Source organism: Miniopterus schreibersii (genome assembly GCF_964146895.1).
Source record: "Miniopterus schreibersii genome assembly, chromosome: 4".
NCBI classification, from domain to species: domain Eukaryota; kingdom Metazoa; phylum Chordata; class Mammalia; order Chiroptera; family Miniopteridae; genus Miniopterus; species Miniopterus schreibersii.
In genome coordinates this window covers 16,413,237-16,426,941 of record NC_138105.1, presented here as the reverse complement: position 1 = coordinate 16,426,941, position 13,705 = coordinate 16,413,237, and the positions used below count along the sequence as shown (strand labels likewise).

Sequence of the window (13,705 nt, the reverse complement as noted above, 5' to 3'; positions counted from 1 at the left end):
CTTTGCCTGTTAGACTTCAGACTCGGACCACACCAGCTTCCTTTACTCCCTTTCTTGTTGGTTATCAATTATGACCACACTCTTCTGCATAATAACCTGATATTACAAACATCTTAGAAGAAGACTAATTTGGAGCTCTGGTCTTCACTTTCTGACAAAACTATTTTCTTAGGAGGTGGTGAGGTTCATAGGGTAAGAGCTTGGATATTGGTCAAGGAGATCTGGTTTCAAATCCTGCCTACCACTTACTGTGTGTTTTGGGGCAAGTTACTTAATCTCTCTGAATCTGTTTCCTCATTATTAAAATGAAGATAACAGCATACTTACCTAAGAGGTCGTTGGGAAGACAAGGCAGTGCACACAAAGTTACAGTGCCTGGCATACAAGTAGTGCTCAGTAAGTGGTGGCCATTATTACTACTTCATTTTAGATTTTCAACCAGGGCTGGGAACTCAGATACAACTACATAATGCCTCTTTGGCCTCCTTATGTGAACTCTGCCTTTCTGCCACATTGCAGCTCCTGGCATTCCTGCAAGGACTCTTCACTTTCTATCACCACGGTTACGAACTGGCCAAGGATTTCAGCGACTTCAAGATGCAGCTGACCATTAGCATACAGAACGTGAGTGGGCAAAGGGACAGACTTCCTTTCCCTGGGTAAGGAAAGGAAATAACAGGTTAGGGGTCTGGTTGCATAGAGAGCACTTACCTGGGTTGCAGTGCAGGTAAGGGGGAGTGGGTCTTGCTCGGTTCCAAGGGCAGCTGGGGGCAGGCGTATCTAGGGTCTTGGTGGCCCCAGATTAGAACATCATTCTCCTTTCCATTATTTCAAAGCACTATTTATGTTTTCGGAAGTGCTGCTGCTGATTATGTTTTAAATCCGTAGCACCAGAGTCAGGATTTCCTTTGGCTGTGGAAGTCCCAGCCCAGTCCTGCCCTGTCCAGCCCCTCTTCTGTGCATCTAGCTGCCTGGCCGCCTGAGACCTTGGAGCGTGTGTGTGTGTGTGTGTGTGTGTGTGTGTGTTCAGGGAGTGGGGGTGAGGCACACATGCTGGCCGCCAGCTCCAAGGATGTGCTCTTGTTCAACTCTTAGTAAGGCTGAGAGGAAATCCAAGTCAACGTGGTTTATTCCCAATCTCCTTTCCCAAGTTGCACACAGCAGTGCCCTTTGGTGCTCAGGATCCTGCTGAGGATCCAGTTGCTGGGGCTCGAGTGCCCTTCTTCATTATGTCTGGGCCATGTTAGTCTGCATGTTGTATTTGTCTCTAGAGGATCTGGTGGAGAAAAGAAACCAGATGCATCCATGTGGGCTGTGTCGCATGGCTTTTAGAGGCCTATAGCTCCCTCTAACATTGTTCCTGTGTTCCTGAGAGAACAGGAAGTTGCAGAGTCTGGGGAAAGGTTTCACAAAGGATGGCTTCAGCCGGCTTCCTTAGAGGGCCAACTAAAGTGGAGATTGCAACATACAGGTTTACAGGGAACAGTGTTGGCAGAAATACCTGTGAGAGAGTGACGTCCCTGCAGGAGGAGTTGAGCTATGGTGCAGTTGCTACAATGGCCTCAGTCAATGTCCTGGTGCCTTGGAGCTGGGATGGCCTCAAGAGTGGCCAAAATAGAAGCAAGGGAACCAGGCATTTGACCCCTTCCCCTTTCGTCCCTAGACTAGCCACTGGGTAGGTGCAGGCTACCCTGAGGAAGGGAGTAACCCGCAGTGAAACAGCTCCCTTTGGAGGAGGGAACCATGAGATATCAGCTAGCAACATGGCCTGCAGCTGGAGGAATGAGCCCCTCCGTCCTGAGGGGAGCTGCAGAGGAGGGCATGCCCTCCTGTGGACCAGAATGGCCTTGGATGCTTGTTTGAAATACACATTTCTGGGTCCAGAGGTACTCATTTCATCTTTAGGGGTGAGGCCTGGGGATTTGCATTTTCTCCAAGTTCCTTAGGTGATTTTGAATGTTCCTAGAGTTTGAGGGACAATCTGGTATAAGACTTTAAGGCCAGAGTATAATTTTTAATACTTGCCTAATTCTTAGATGGCTGACTGTAGAACTAAATTATCTGGTTTTAGATCTAAGGATTCTATTGGTTGATGTTCTGAATTGTTAGAGGTGGGAATAGGGTTTTATTTCTTTGATTTGAGTATAATTCCTCTCATCCTAGACAAGAAATCGCTTTGAAGGCACCAGGTCGGAGGTGGAATCACTGATGAAAAAGATGAAGGAGAATCCCCTTGAGCACAAGACCATCAGCCCCTACACCATGGAAGGGTACCTCTACGTTCAGGAGAAACGTGAGTGCCGGTGACGACCGACAGCTTGGGATGCACGCATGCCTTTTGCCCAGAAGGTGAAGGGTGTGTCAGTGGTGCCTGGCCAAGAGTGGTATTTTATACATACAGGTTTGGGTGAATGAGAGTAATTTTATTGCTCAGTTTCCTAGGGGAAAGGTGGCGTTCACAAGTCTTGTCTACCTCCAAGAGACGTGCTCTGTTTTCTTTGTAGCTGGGAATTCCCTTGGGAATCTGGAATGCACTGAGACTCTGGTGCTTCTCTTCTCCCTCACTTCACTCGACTCTTGAGGTGCCTGTCCCCTTAGTTTAGCTTTAAACACCACACCGTTGGCATAGAGGCCTTGGAAGGGTCTTGCCTGGTGGGCCCCGTTGTCCATCAGCAATCATATCCTTTCGTGGACTAAATATTTAGTGATTTTGTGTTCACTTGAGACTTGTTTCAGCAAGGCCCAAACAATCAGGACTTAAGTATTTTCCCTCTTCTCCTCAACTCCTGTCATCCCAGCACTTAAATTTATGAAAAGTAGAGACGAAAGCTTACTCCCAGAGCCAGGAGGAAGATTCATCATTGATTTGCTGGAGTGATGGCAAGGAAAGAAATGCCAGGTGCCGGTGACACCAAGTTTTCAGTGATGCTTTTCAAATTCGTGCACTAGGCTGGGAAAGGCCTTATGACCGAGGAGGCTGTGCTGTTAGGGTAGCACTCCCAGGCTTAGTTCATGGGTGCAGCGCTAGGGAGAAGAGAAAGCAAATGTTTCCGTTCATGGATAGCTCTTCTCCTAGTCTCCCTCCTACTCCTGCTTTCTTGGCTGGACACATTTTTGCTGGTTTTGTGCTTTTATGTCCTTCTGTTGGTTTGGGGTTGGACAAATGTCTTCACGCCTGGAAGCTTCCTGATGGAGCAGAAGTAGAACACTTGGTTTCAGTGAAGATTCTGTTCAGTGGTTACTAAAAATCTGCGTGGCTTAGAGCTGTTCCCTGGTGACAGTGGGGGCAGTAGTGGGGTTGGAGCATCGGTTGTGATGAGAACTTTCTGTCCCTTATTTTTACAGGGATAAGCTTGTCGAGGTTTGTAGGGAATAGGCTACTTTAGTTCTGTTTCATATGTACCTGACATAAGGTGATGCCTTCTTTGCCCAGTGAGAAGATCCACCCCCAAAAGTTTAAGGGGAACTTGAAAATATAAATTCTTAGGACTATAAAAAATATAGTTCAATGCCTACTTATACTTAACTTATTAATATTGTTCACTTACATATATAAAATCAGGTGCTTTTTTGCACTCTCGCATTACATTGTACAATTTTATTCAAACACTGCACGTGCTTTTTCAACATTAATGTCTTCATTATCATTGGAACCACATTTTGATTCTCTAACACAGTAGCCCAGAGCATATCATTGGGATTCAGTTTTTTTTCTTTGAAAGTTTTTGTAATTTATTATTTTGAAGTAATTTAAAACTTAAGGTTAATGCAAGAAAAGTGTAAAGAATAACCATTTGCCCTTTACCCCGATGCATGAATTTTTACCATTTCCCCACAATTATATCATTCTTTCTTTGTGTGTGTGTGTGTGTGTGTGTGCACATCACAGTCACAGATACACAATTTTAATTTTTTCCTGAACCGTTTGAGAACAGGTTGCATATACCATGCTCCTTTACTTCAGTGTGTATTTTCTAAAAATCAGGATGTTCTTTTATGTATCCATAGTTACCATATCCAGGAAATTTGACATTGATAAGATATTTGCGATAAAAGACAGCACCTATTCCGAGTTTGTCAGTTGTGCCAATAATAAATGCCCTCAGACAGCATTTTGTTTTGGTCCAGGGCAGGATCTCATACTGCATTTAGTTGTTAACGGCAGTTAGAGGAAGAAAAGCTGAACACTTCCTCAGCTGTCCTTTGTCTTTTATGACATTGACATTTTTGAAAAATATCAGCCAGTGCTTTTATATAATCCTTCAGCGTGAGTTCAGCTAATGTTTCCTCAAGGTCAGAGTCAGGTTATGCATCCCCGGACACATCCTACCCAGGTAACACTGTGTCCTCTGCTGTGAACCACGTCCGGAGGCACCTGCCCCTTGGTGGTGATGTTCATTTTGTCACCCAGTCAAGGTGCTGTCTGGCTTCTTCCCTGGACAGTCACTATTTTTTCCCTTACAACTAATTAGTAGTCTGTGGGGAGATACCTTAAGAACATGTAAATATCCTTTGCGCCTCCCCCCAGCCATAGACTCAGCATCCATTGAAAATCCTGCCCGAACTAATCTTTACTATGATGGTTGCAAAATGGTGATTTTGCAGCTCTGCCACTCCATCCACATTTATTAGTTGCCATTTAGTGTACTGTAAATAGGTGATCTCCCTTCTCTTTCCCTTTCTCCCTCCCTCTCTCCTTTACTATCTGTCCACCTATCCATCCACCCATCTACCCACCCATTCATCTGTCTGCCTTTCTATTTGTCAGTATGGATTTATGGATTTCCATTTTATTCATAGGCTAAATTCATTATTCTCTATTTGTTTTGATGCTCAAATTGTCCAAGATACAAGCACTTATGGAATCTTTGTGCTGTGTTATTACTGGATTTTTTTTCCCTTTAAGCCGCAAAAGATACATTCGAATGGTTGGTATTTTCATTTGTCTTTGATGTTCTAATGTAGACACTTACTGTATTGCTTTTTAAGTTTACTAAGTAATAGCTAACATTTGCAATGGTCAGTCACACTCTGAAAAATAGTGATTAAATGACTGCAAAACCTCTATTCATGCTATCGTTATTTTTTCACCATTTCTGTTTATGTGATCCTATAAGCATCTAAGACTAGTATTGACTGAGGTCCTTGCAGGGTAATAAAGTAATTGGCCAAGCACTGGGTAAAATCAGAAACTTAGTCAGACTTTGACTGTGACTGCAGGGTATCTCTGTCTTTCCTGAGAGATAATTTTGAGGGATAGACTCCTTAGATTACATTTGGGCATTTACAGTTACTTCCATTCTAGATTTCTGGTGTCTCTGCGTTTTTCTTGTCTGCTTCTCAGGTCTTGAGATCCGCTAATGTGAAAATTAGGGGCTTGGAAGTAGGTCAGAGTCCCTGTGTGTCTGTGCACATAGTCGCAGGTCAGCTGTGTGGGAAGCCTGAAGTCACTGCACCAGATGGGAATGGTGACAGCACTTTGAGGAGCCTTTCTGTGTTCTTTCCTCAGTCGTCTTACTCCTGTCAGGGGAGTGACAGGAAACTTCAAATGGAGATTGATGATGGGAAAGTGAATCAGTTTCCCCAGGGAACCTCTAATTCCTTTACATTTTAAGACCCATTGGATGTAGCATTTAGTGGGAAACTGTCTTCCTTGGTCTCTGGGGAAAGCCCTGGGTAGGTTCCATTTCCAGCCTGTGGGATCAGATTTCTGCCTGTTCCAGTCTAGCTGGTGTGGAGAATATATTGCCCCTAGAAACAAGTTAAGGGTAAGTGAGCATTGTGGGTTACGGGGTGCTTGTCTTTCTGGCACACAGTGGACATGTGCAGATGTTTTATGGGAAATATTACTTTGCAGGTCACTTTGGAACTTCTTGGGTGAAGCACTACTGTACCTATCAGCGGGATTCCAAACAAATCACCATGGTACCATTTGACCAAAAGTCAGGAGGAAAGGGGGTGAGTTCATTTTTAAAAATTTCTTGCTTGATTTGCTTGCCTAACAGATCATTAGAATGCATGTATAAAATAACACCTCCAGTGTTTCACTCTAATTTTCTTAATTTTTATACGGTAGTTCCAGGAGGCATAGTACCCTCAAAAGTAACTAAAACAAAATGATTTTTCTTAGCTCTAAGTTATATTAGAAATTACAATTAAGAAAGAGCCTTGTATTTCATATATATATATATGCAGTATTAAGTGTGTCAAATGTGTTTAGATGCTAGAAATTCTTGGATGACCTCACCCTGTAAAACTGATTCACATCACGCTCACTTGATACCTACAGGGCTGCCAGTTGGCAGCTTAGATGTTCCAGTTATCTCTTGCTGTGTAACGGATCCCCCCAAACTGAGCAACTTTTAAAACAATACTCATCATCTTAGTATTTCTCACAATTTCTGTGGGTCAGGAATTTGGCGAGCATTTGGTTGGGTGGTTTGGGTTCAAGGTTTTCATGGGGCTCCAATCAGGTGGGAGACTGTAGCTGGAACATTGAGGGTCCCAGCAGCCCAAGGTTGGTAAGAATCGCTTCTTCCTTTCCCCTGATCTCCTCTCTCCTTGTCCCTCTTTCTCTAGAGTCTCAGGGCCTGTCTGTCTGGTCTCTCATGTGGGCTAGTTTGGCTTCCTCACAGCGTGGTGGCCGCTGGGCAGCTAAACGTTTCAAGAGTGAAGATTCCAGCAAGGGAAGCAGAGACCGCATTGCTTTCTAATGACCTATCCTTGGAAGTCATATGACCTTACTTTTGTCCTGTTTGTTGAAATAGTCACAAAAGCCCATCCAACCCACCCAATTTCAGTGGGAGGAGAGGATACAGACTCAGTGGGAGGTGAAATAGCAGAGTCACACTGTAGGAAGAGTGTGTGGGATGGAAGATATTCTTGTGGTCACGTTTGGAAGACTCAGGCTGCACGAGGCTCATGGGTCACTCCTTGCGGTGCTCCAAGGGTTCTCCTTCCCTCCAGATGTACTCACTGCATGCGTTTCCTTTTCAGGGGATCTGCCTTTTCCCTCCGGCAGATTATCATTATTTCTATTATCTCCTTCTGGAGATACTTAAATGTTTTCAAAAAAATATATTTATATTTTCATCTCTGAATCTCTGGACTCCATTCTGATGTCTGTGGTTCTATCTTTAGTTTAAGCAGTTTTTCAGCTGTGTCTGATCTGTTGATAAATTAGTCCTCTGTTGGTATTCTAACCCTGATCCTCTCTGTGGTGCACTTTTGTGCAACACGTTGGGTCTGTACATGTGTGGGCATTCAATTTAGAGGCTAAGAGCACTGCCTGGGTCAGTATTGTTAGATGCTGTTATTACTGTTAACTATTCCGCCCCCCTGCCCCCTTGCTTCCAGTTTTTCTTCCTGGCTTTCTTTTTATAAGGCCACAGCACAGGAGTTTATCAGTGTCTCTGTTCCTTCCCTGTATCAAAGCAAAGAAATTTCAAAGCAACGAATTTAAAAATTTCAAAGCAAAGAATTTAAAAATTTCTCGTCAGGGGTGGGTTAGACATATAAATAATCTTGAGAAAACAGACATGTGAAAATATCGAAACGCAGAGAAATTACAGAGTTAGAAGGAATATTTAAAAACCTATGTTAGTAGGTATCCCCTGGTGTTCATGAATGGAAATAGAGTTCGGCCTGCCTTCCTTGGGTCGAGGCATAGACCTTTTCTAAGTCTTAGTCCTTCTAGAAACCAACTTCACCAAATCTTCTCTCACACAGTGTTTATTTTGGGGCTTTTTATCTTGTGCTGTCCTAAACCTTTAATGAGGAGCTCTCTTGTATTTTCTCTACTTCTTACACACTTGAAAGTAAAGGGCAGGGACCAGTTATGGTGGATGTTTGGTACTCCTTGACTTTAGTGAGATATTAGCAAACACCTCATTGAGTTGTCGAGAGGTTTATATGAATTAGCGTGTGTAAGCTTCTTGGAACAGAGCTAGACAGAGCACTATCTTAGGAACCTGATGTTGTAATAATTTTCCTAACCATAATTCCTTGTGTTTGTATCACATCTGACATATTTGTAAGTCCTTTTATTGTCCTGTATTATCCTGTTTGATACAGTTTTCCTCCTTTACAAAAGAGAAAATTGAGGTTCAGAGAGAGAAAGTGATTTCTAAGGCCATACAATGAATGAGGGATAGAGCCAGTACTCAAACCCTGATTCTGGGGTCTATATCTCCTGATTCTGGGGCCTAAAACAGTAGTAATATATAATATGTAGTTATTTATATATATAATAACATATTATTACATATTACATATAACATATAAATTAACACATACTTTTATGTTAATAATACCATATAACATATATATAAGTAAATAGCTTTCCAGGGCATGGCTCTGTTTCCTTAGCTGTAGGGTGGAAGATATATGAAGACTGGCTGTCTTAGAGGTAATGTCTTCTTAATTTATACAGGGGAATCACGTGAAGTCTTTGTATACGTGTTTGTACAAAGCTTTCCTAGGAGCTGGAGGTAGACCTAACATAGATTATAGGGTGGTTTCTCTTCTTAACATGCTTTTGCTCCACCCTTCTCTCCTTTCACTGTCCCTTTCATTTGGATTATGTTCCTTTAAAAGCACCCGCTGTTCTGTTAGCTTCAGGCCAGGAGATGTGAGCAGATGTGCTCCATCCTCTTGGAGACCAGCCCTTGTGTGTGGTGGAAGAGGCTTCCCTGCACCCTCAGTCTGTGACGAGACGCCTCTCTGCAGTAGGTCTGCAGCAGCCCAGAGCTGCCCCTGCCCCTTCCTCATTTTCCCACTGCTCTCAGAATACTGACCATAACCTGCATGATCTTGCCCCTGGATCCCTCGAACCCTTTCTCGTTCCACTTTCCCTCCTGCTCTGGAATTCTGGCCACACTAGCTCCCCTTCAGTGCCTTCAGGGATCCCAGGACTATGACCGCAGGGCTTTCCCACCTGCTCTTCTCCATCCCCAGTGCTGTTCTCCTGGTCTTATCTCACGTATCCTTCAAGTCCCAGCCCAAGAAAGCCTTTGCGGACCTTCCTGACCAGGTCAAATCCCCTTAATTTAGGCTTTTGTAACACAACCTGCCTTTTGTTCTATAGTGTTTGTCAGTTGTACCTTTTCATTTGTTTGTTTACGTGATTATCTGCATCCCCCACTTTTTAAACCATCAGTAGTTGAACAGATCATCTTTATAGATTTTTTTTCTTGATATGATATGGTTGTCTTTGGAACAGAATCTTCTTAATTCTTATATTTGACATTATTTTATAGATCTCCTGTTCCCTCCCATTTACCAGGGACACCTCCCTGTAAGCTTTCAAAGTAGAAGCTGGTCCATGGCCGTTCTATCTGAAATATAGTTAGACATCAACATGGTCAGAATCCCATGGGTTTGGGCGTTTGCGCTCAGACATTTACACAGTGTAGAAGGGCCAGTTCTCAATCTGAGAACTTAATCTTAGCTATTCAGTAAAACACAATAGATGTAAGGCTGTGAATATAAACTGTCTCTTCCTAGGTCTTCTGTGTTTTGTGTGCTATTTTGATGTTAGTGCGTGGTAAGTTCTACCATACGCAGTCACGCTTCCTATTATTTTAACAAACTAGGCAAGTTTGCTGATTTCCGCTCTAGTTTAGAAAAAGAAAGTATTTGGGAGAGGCAGGAACCTTAACCAGTTGCTATATGACAGAAAGAGAAGAAATTAGTGCTGTATGGTAAAACTGTTGCATCCATTTGTACAATGAAATACTACTTAGCAAGAAGAAGAAATAAACTGTTTATTGACACACCATGAATGAATCGCAGGATTGTGCTGAGTGAAAGAAGTCAGACATAAAAGGGCGTTCTCTTTCTATAAGGTTATAGAGTGTGCAAACAGCTATAGTGACAGAAAGCAGATTCAGTGTTTGCCGGGTAGAGGGATGGATTACAAAGGGACAGCAGGAAACTTTTGGGGATGATGGACATGTTCATTAGCTTGATTGTGGTTATGATTTCATGGGTGTATACAGATGTCAAAACTCATAAATTGTACACTTCAAGCGTGTGCAGTTTATTACACATTAGTTATACCTCGATATATCTGTTAAAACATTTGTTGAATACCTGCTCTGTTCCAGGGCCTGTGTAGGCTGTAGGGACACAAGAGTAAGCAAAACAGACACAGTCCTTTTCCTCATGGAGCTTAGAGTCCAATGAAGGGAGAGATGCTATTTGAATCATCACTTATGTCCATGAAAAAGTTTAGCTGTAATTAGTGCTCTGAAGGAGGGGGAGGTGCATGGTGCTGAGAGAACATGTGTGGGAATTTGACCTGCCCTAGGAAGACATTCCTGAGAAGTGATGACTGAACCCAGATCCGAGAAGGTCAGAGTTAGGAGGAAACCTCAAGGTCATCTTGTTTTGATTGGTATCAAACCTACTAATTAAGCCTGTTTAAAACAATATCAACAGCCCAACTGGTGTGGCTCAGTGGTTGAGCGTTGATGGTTGATCCAGGAGATCGCTATTTGATTCCTGGTCAGGGCATATGCCTGGGTTGTGGGCTCGATCCCCAGCGAGGGGGCAGGGTGCAGGAGGCAGCCGATCAATGACTTTCTCATCATGGATGTTTCTGTCTCTCTCCCTCTCCCTTCCTCTCTCTGAAATGTATTAACAAAAAAACAATATCAACAAGAGTTTAATGTAACATGGGTTGGTGCTGGACCATCATGATCTACCAGTACTAAAGACGTCTGGCTCCAAGTAGAACATGGTTGACAAAGTTTAGCTTTCTGAGAAGGTTTATGATCAACCTTTTACTTCCTGTGGTCATGAACACTCATGTTTGAGAAGAAGAAATGGTTCACTCCTGTTCATGTGGCATGTCTGTCCCGGGGAGGAGCAGAGCCCATATTCCGGCCTCATCTTGATAGTCTGCGTTCCCCACAGGGAGAAGACGAGTCGGTCACCCTGAAATCCTGCACACGGCGGAAAACAGACTCTATCGAGAAGAGGTTTTGCTTTGATGTAGAAGCAGTCGACAGGTGAGTAGCTGCCACACTTTTCCTAGGAACAAATACTACTGAATCTGGATTTCTTACCTTTTCCATTCAGTCAGAACTTTTGGGTTTCCCCCCTTTTTCCATTTCCATCCCTCTGCTGATATTCAGTTGGGAATAGACCTCAGGCTTGTTGCTGATTTCTAAGGACCAGTCTCGCCTCCCCACTCTTAGATTTGGCGCTGAGCTGCTGGTTGGTTTGTTTTATTTTAGTGCAAGGGCTTCTTGTCTCAGGAATGTGTGTTATGTCACAGGAGGTTGAATAGGTGTTTAAATAAAACTGACTATTTAGCATGCCTGTATCAGCTATTTGAGATTTTTTTGCTTTAAAAAATGCTTAATTTGTAAAATTTAATAACATGATTCAAAAGGAATTGCATAAAGGGAGGGGGGAAGATGTTCTCCTTAATTTAAAAAAAAAGACAGCTTTCAGTTACAGCATTTCACCTACCACTGTGTGTGTGTCTGTGCGTGCGTGCCCAGGAAAGACAGCAACCCACTTGTGAAATCGCAGTCTTTGGAGAGAACTCTGTGTTGTATTCCTGAAGATTTATAGAGTCTCATTAAGTTGTACCATTTCGTGGTGTTAAGCTAGTTTGACAACATTCCAATTCTTAGAGACACTTTACTTGGCAACAGGTTAATTCTTTCAATGAAAGCCACGTGCTCAGCTTATTTGAGCTGTCTGTTCAAGATCAGCAGTGCTAGCAGGAAGATCCTTAAATCTCAGCATGATTCTCATGTAATGCCACTTAATTTCTCCCCTTTATTAAACGAAAAAGCACACCGTTTTGTTAAGCCAGTCCTTTTACCCTCCTTGGGATTTTTCCCTGTGGCCACTTAGCCCCAGCTCTGGAGGATCCAGAAACTGAGTACCACCTGGGGTGTGCTTCTGTGTGTGGGCAGGTATGGATGCCTTCTCTGTCTGTCTGTCTGGATGCCATGATGTCTGTCTGTACTGTGGCTGCTGGAGGCTGCTAGAGCACCACGCAAAGAGCATGCCCTTTAGGCCTAAATCAGTTCATGGAAACCAACTGTGTCTTTAGCAGTTGAATTTTACAACTTTCGCTCTGCAGTCAGGCAACCCAGATCTAAAATTTGACTTTGTTTAGTAGCCTTCTGACTTTGGACAAGGTACTTAATCTCTTGGGGGCCGTGATTTCCTTATCTGGAAAATGAAGGTGGTAATAGTGCCTAGTTTCTAGAATTGTAAGGATTCAAGAAGAAAATGCATATAAAAGTACTTGGCAGAGAGGCAAATAATAAATGCTCAACAAGTATTATTTATTGTTAATTTATTGTTATTTATTGTTAACTAGCTCATCCTACATGTTTATCAGACTTGATATTTCGTAAGACTGGACTGTAAATGCAGAGAGGTAAATATAATTTATAAAGAAAAGAAAGTACCCCAGCCTCTCATTGTGTTTGGGACCTGAGAGGGGAAGGTAATGGAGAAGGGTTGTATGGAGGGGGATGTTGAATTGGGGTAGCCAATGGGTGTTGCAAAAAGCGTGCATCAAATTAAAATTGCTTATTCTTGCATTTAAACAAATTTTAAATCAGGGTGCTTTAAGCACTTGTAAGCGTCTTTATTATTCTAAGCAGGGAATTTAAGAGAATTCATGTTGTCGGCCTCCGTGAAAGAGGGGAAGAAAATGTGTTTGCTTGGAGGTGGAGCCAGTTGTTTGATGCTGGTCAACTGCATGGCTCCCAGAGATGGTTGTCTGTCCGCGTGGCCCTTTGGAGAAGGACACGCCCTGTGTTGCAGCTCTCAGCTAGACGGGATGCAAGCTCGGCGATGCTTTCTGAGGCTCAGTTGTTTTCTGTGTTTTGTCCTTCAGATGTTCCCCCAGAAGTTGTAGACAGTTGCTTTTTAGGCAATTAAAACTCACCGTGGTTCCTCTGTCTCATTTCTACCCTTGTGGATGCTTCATACCACCTTCCCCCTTTACTATGCCCATAAAAGCTTTGCATGTCCCAGTTAGAAGCTGAGAGCAGATGTGACACCTTCAACATACTGAGCAGGTTTGGGAAGTTGGTTTCTTCTAAGTTGCTGTCTCTCCTTCCTTTGGCATGAAATGAGGGGTTGCAGAATGAAGCTGCTAAATCTCCTTTTAATAAGCAGGACTTGAGTACGTGGTTCTGTTGTAGTACTTATAATTTTTATTTTCTATATAGTGTGGTATTTTTAAAAAAAATATGTTTTTATTGATTTTAGAGAGAGGAAGATAGAAATATCAATGATCAGAGAGTTATTGATTGGCTGCCTTTTGCACACCTCCTACTGGGGATCAAGCCTGCAACCCGAGCACGGGCCCTGACCGGAATCAAACTGTGACCTCCTGGTTCATGGGTCAACACTTAACCACTGAGCCACGCCGGCTGGGCTATAGTTTGGTATTATGACACCTTAAAAAACTTTCTGACTAGGGAAACACTGCCCCTTCCAGGGCTTGCCACTTCTAATAGATAGCAAAGGGCATTTGAAGGTTTATATTTTATGTTGGTTAATTGAATAAAGACTAGATTTATCATTTTTTCCTGAAAGTGTGTCAGTTCTTTTGGAGAGAGTTTAGTGTAAAATTCCTGAGTAAAAGGAGACTTCATCTATTGGGGAGATCACTTCATAAATTATATGATTGTCTAATCACTATGCTGTATACCTGAAACTCATA

General features: G+C 42.8%; 1 protein-coding gene across 5 annotated transcripts in view; it reads left to right on the top strand.

The window, feature by feature from the left end:
- Nucleotides 1–13,705, top strand: part of ARHGAP26 (Rho GTPase activating protein 26) — a 405,589-nt gene that overhangs the window by 126,140 nt on the left and 265,744 nt on the right. For all 5 annotated transcript variants that reach the window (XM_081134784.1, XM_081134783.1, XM_081134782.1 and 2 more), the window contains exons 7-10: nucleotides 520–624; nucleotides 2,164–2,293; nucleotides 5,858–5,958; nucleotides 10,918–11,012. In XM_081134784.1, the coding sequence (XP_080990910.1) occupies nucleotides 520–624; nucleotides 2,164–2,293; nucleotides 5,858–5,958; nucleotides 10,918–11,012 (431 nt within the window). The remainder of the gene's footprint in view (nucleotides 1–519; nucleotides 625–2,163; nucleotides 2,294–5,857; nucleotides 5,959–10,917; nucleotides 11,013–13,705) is intronic.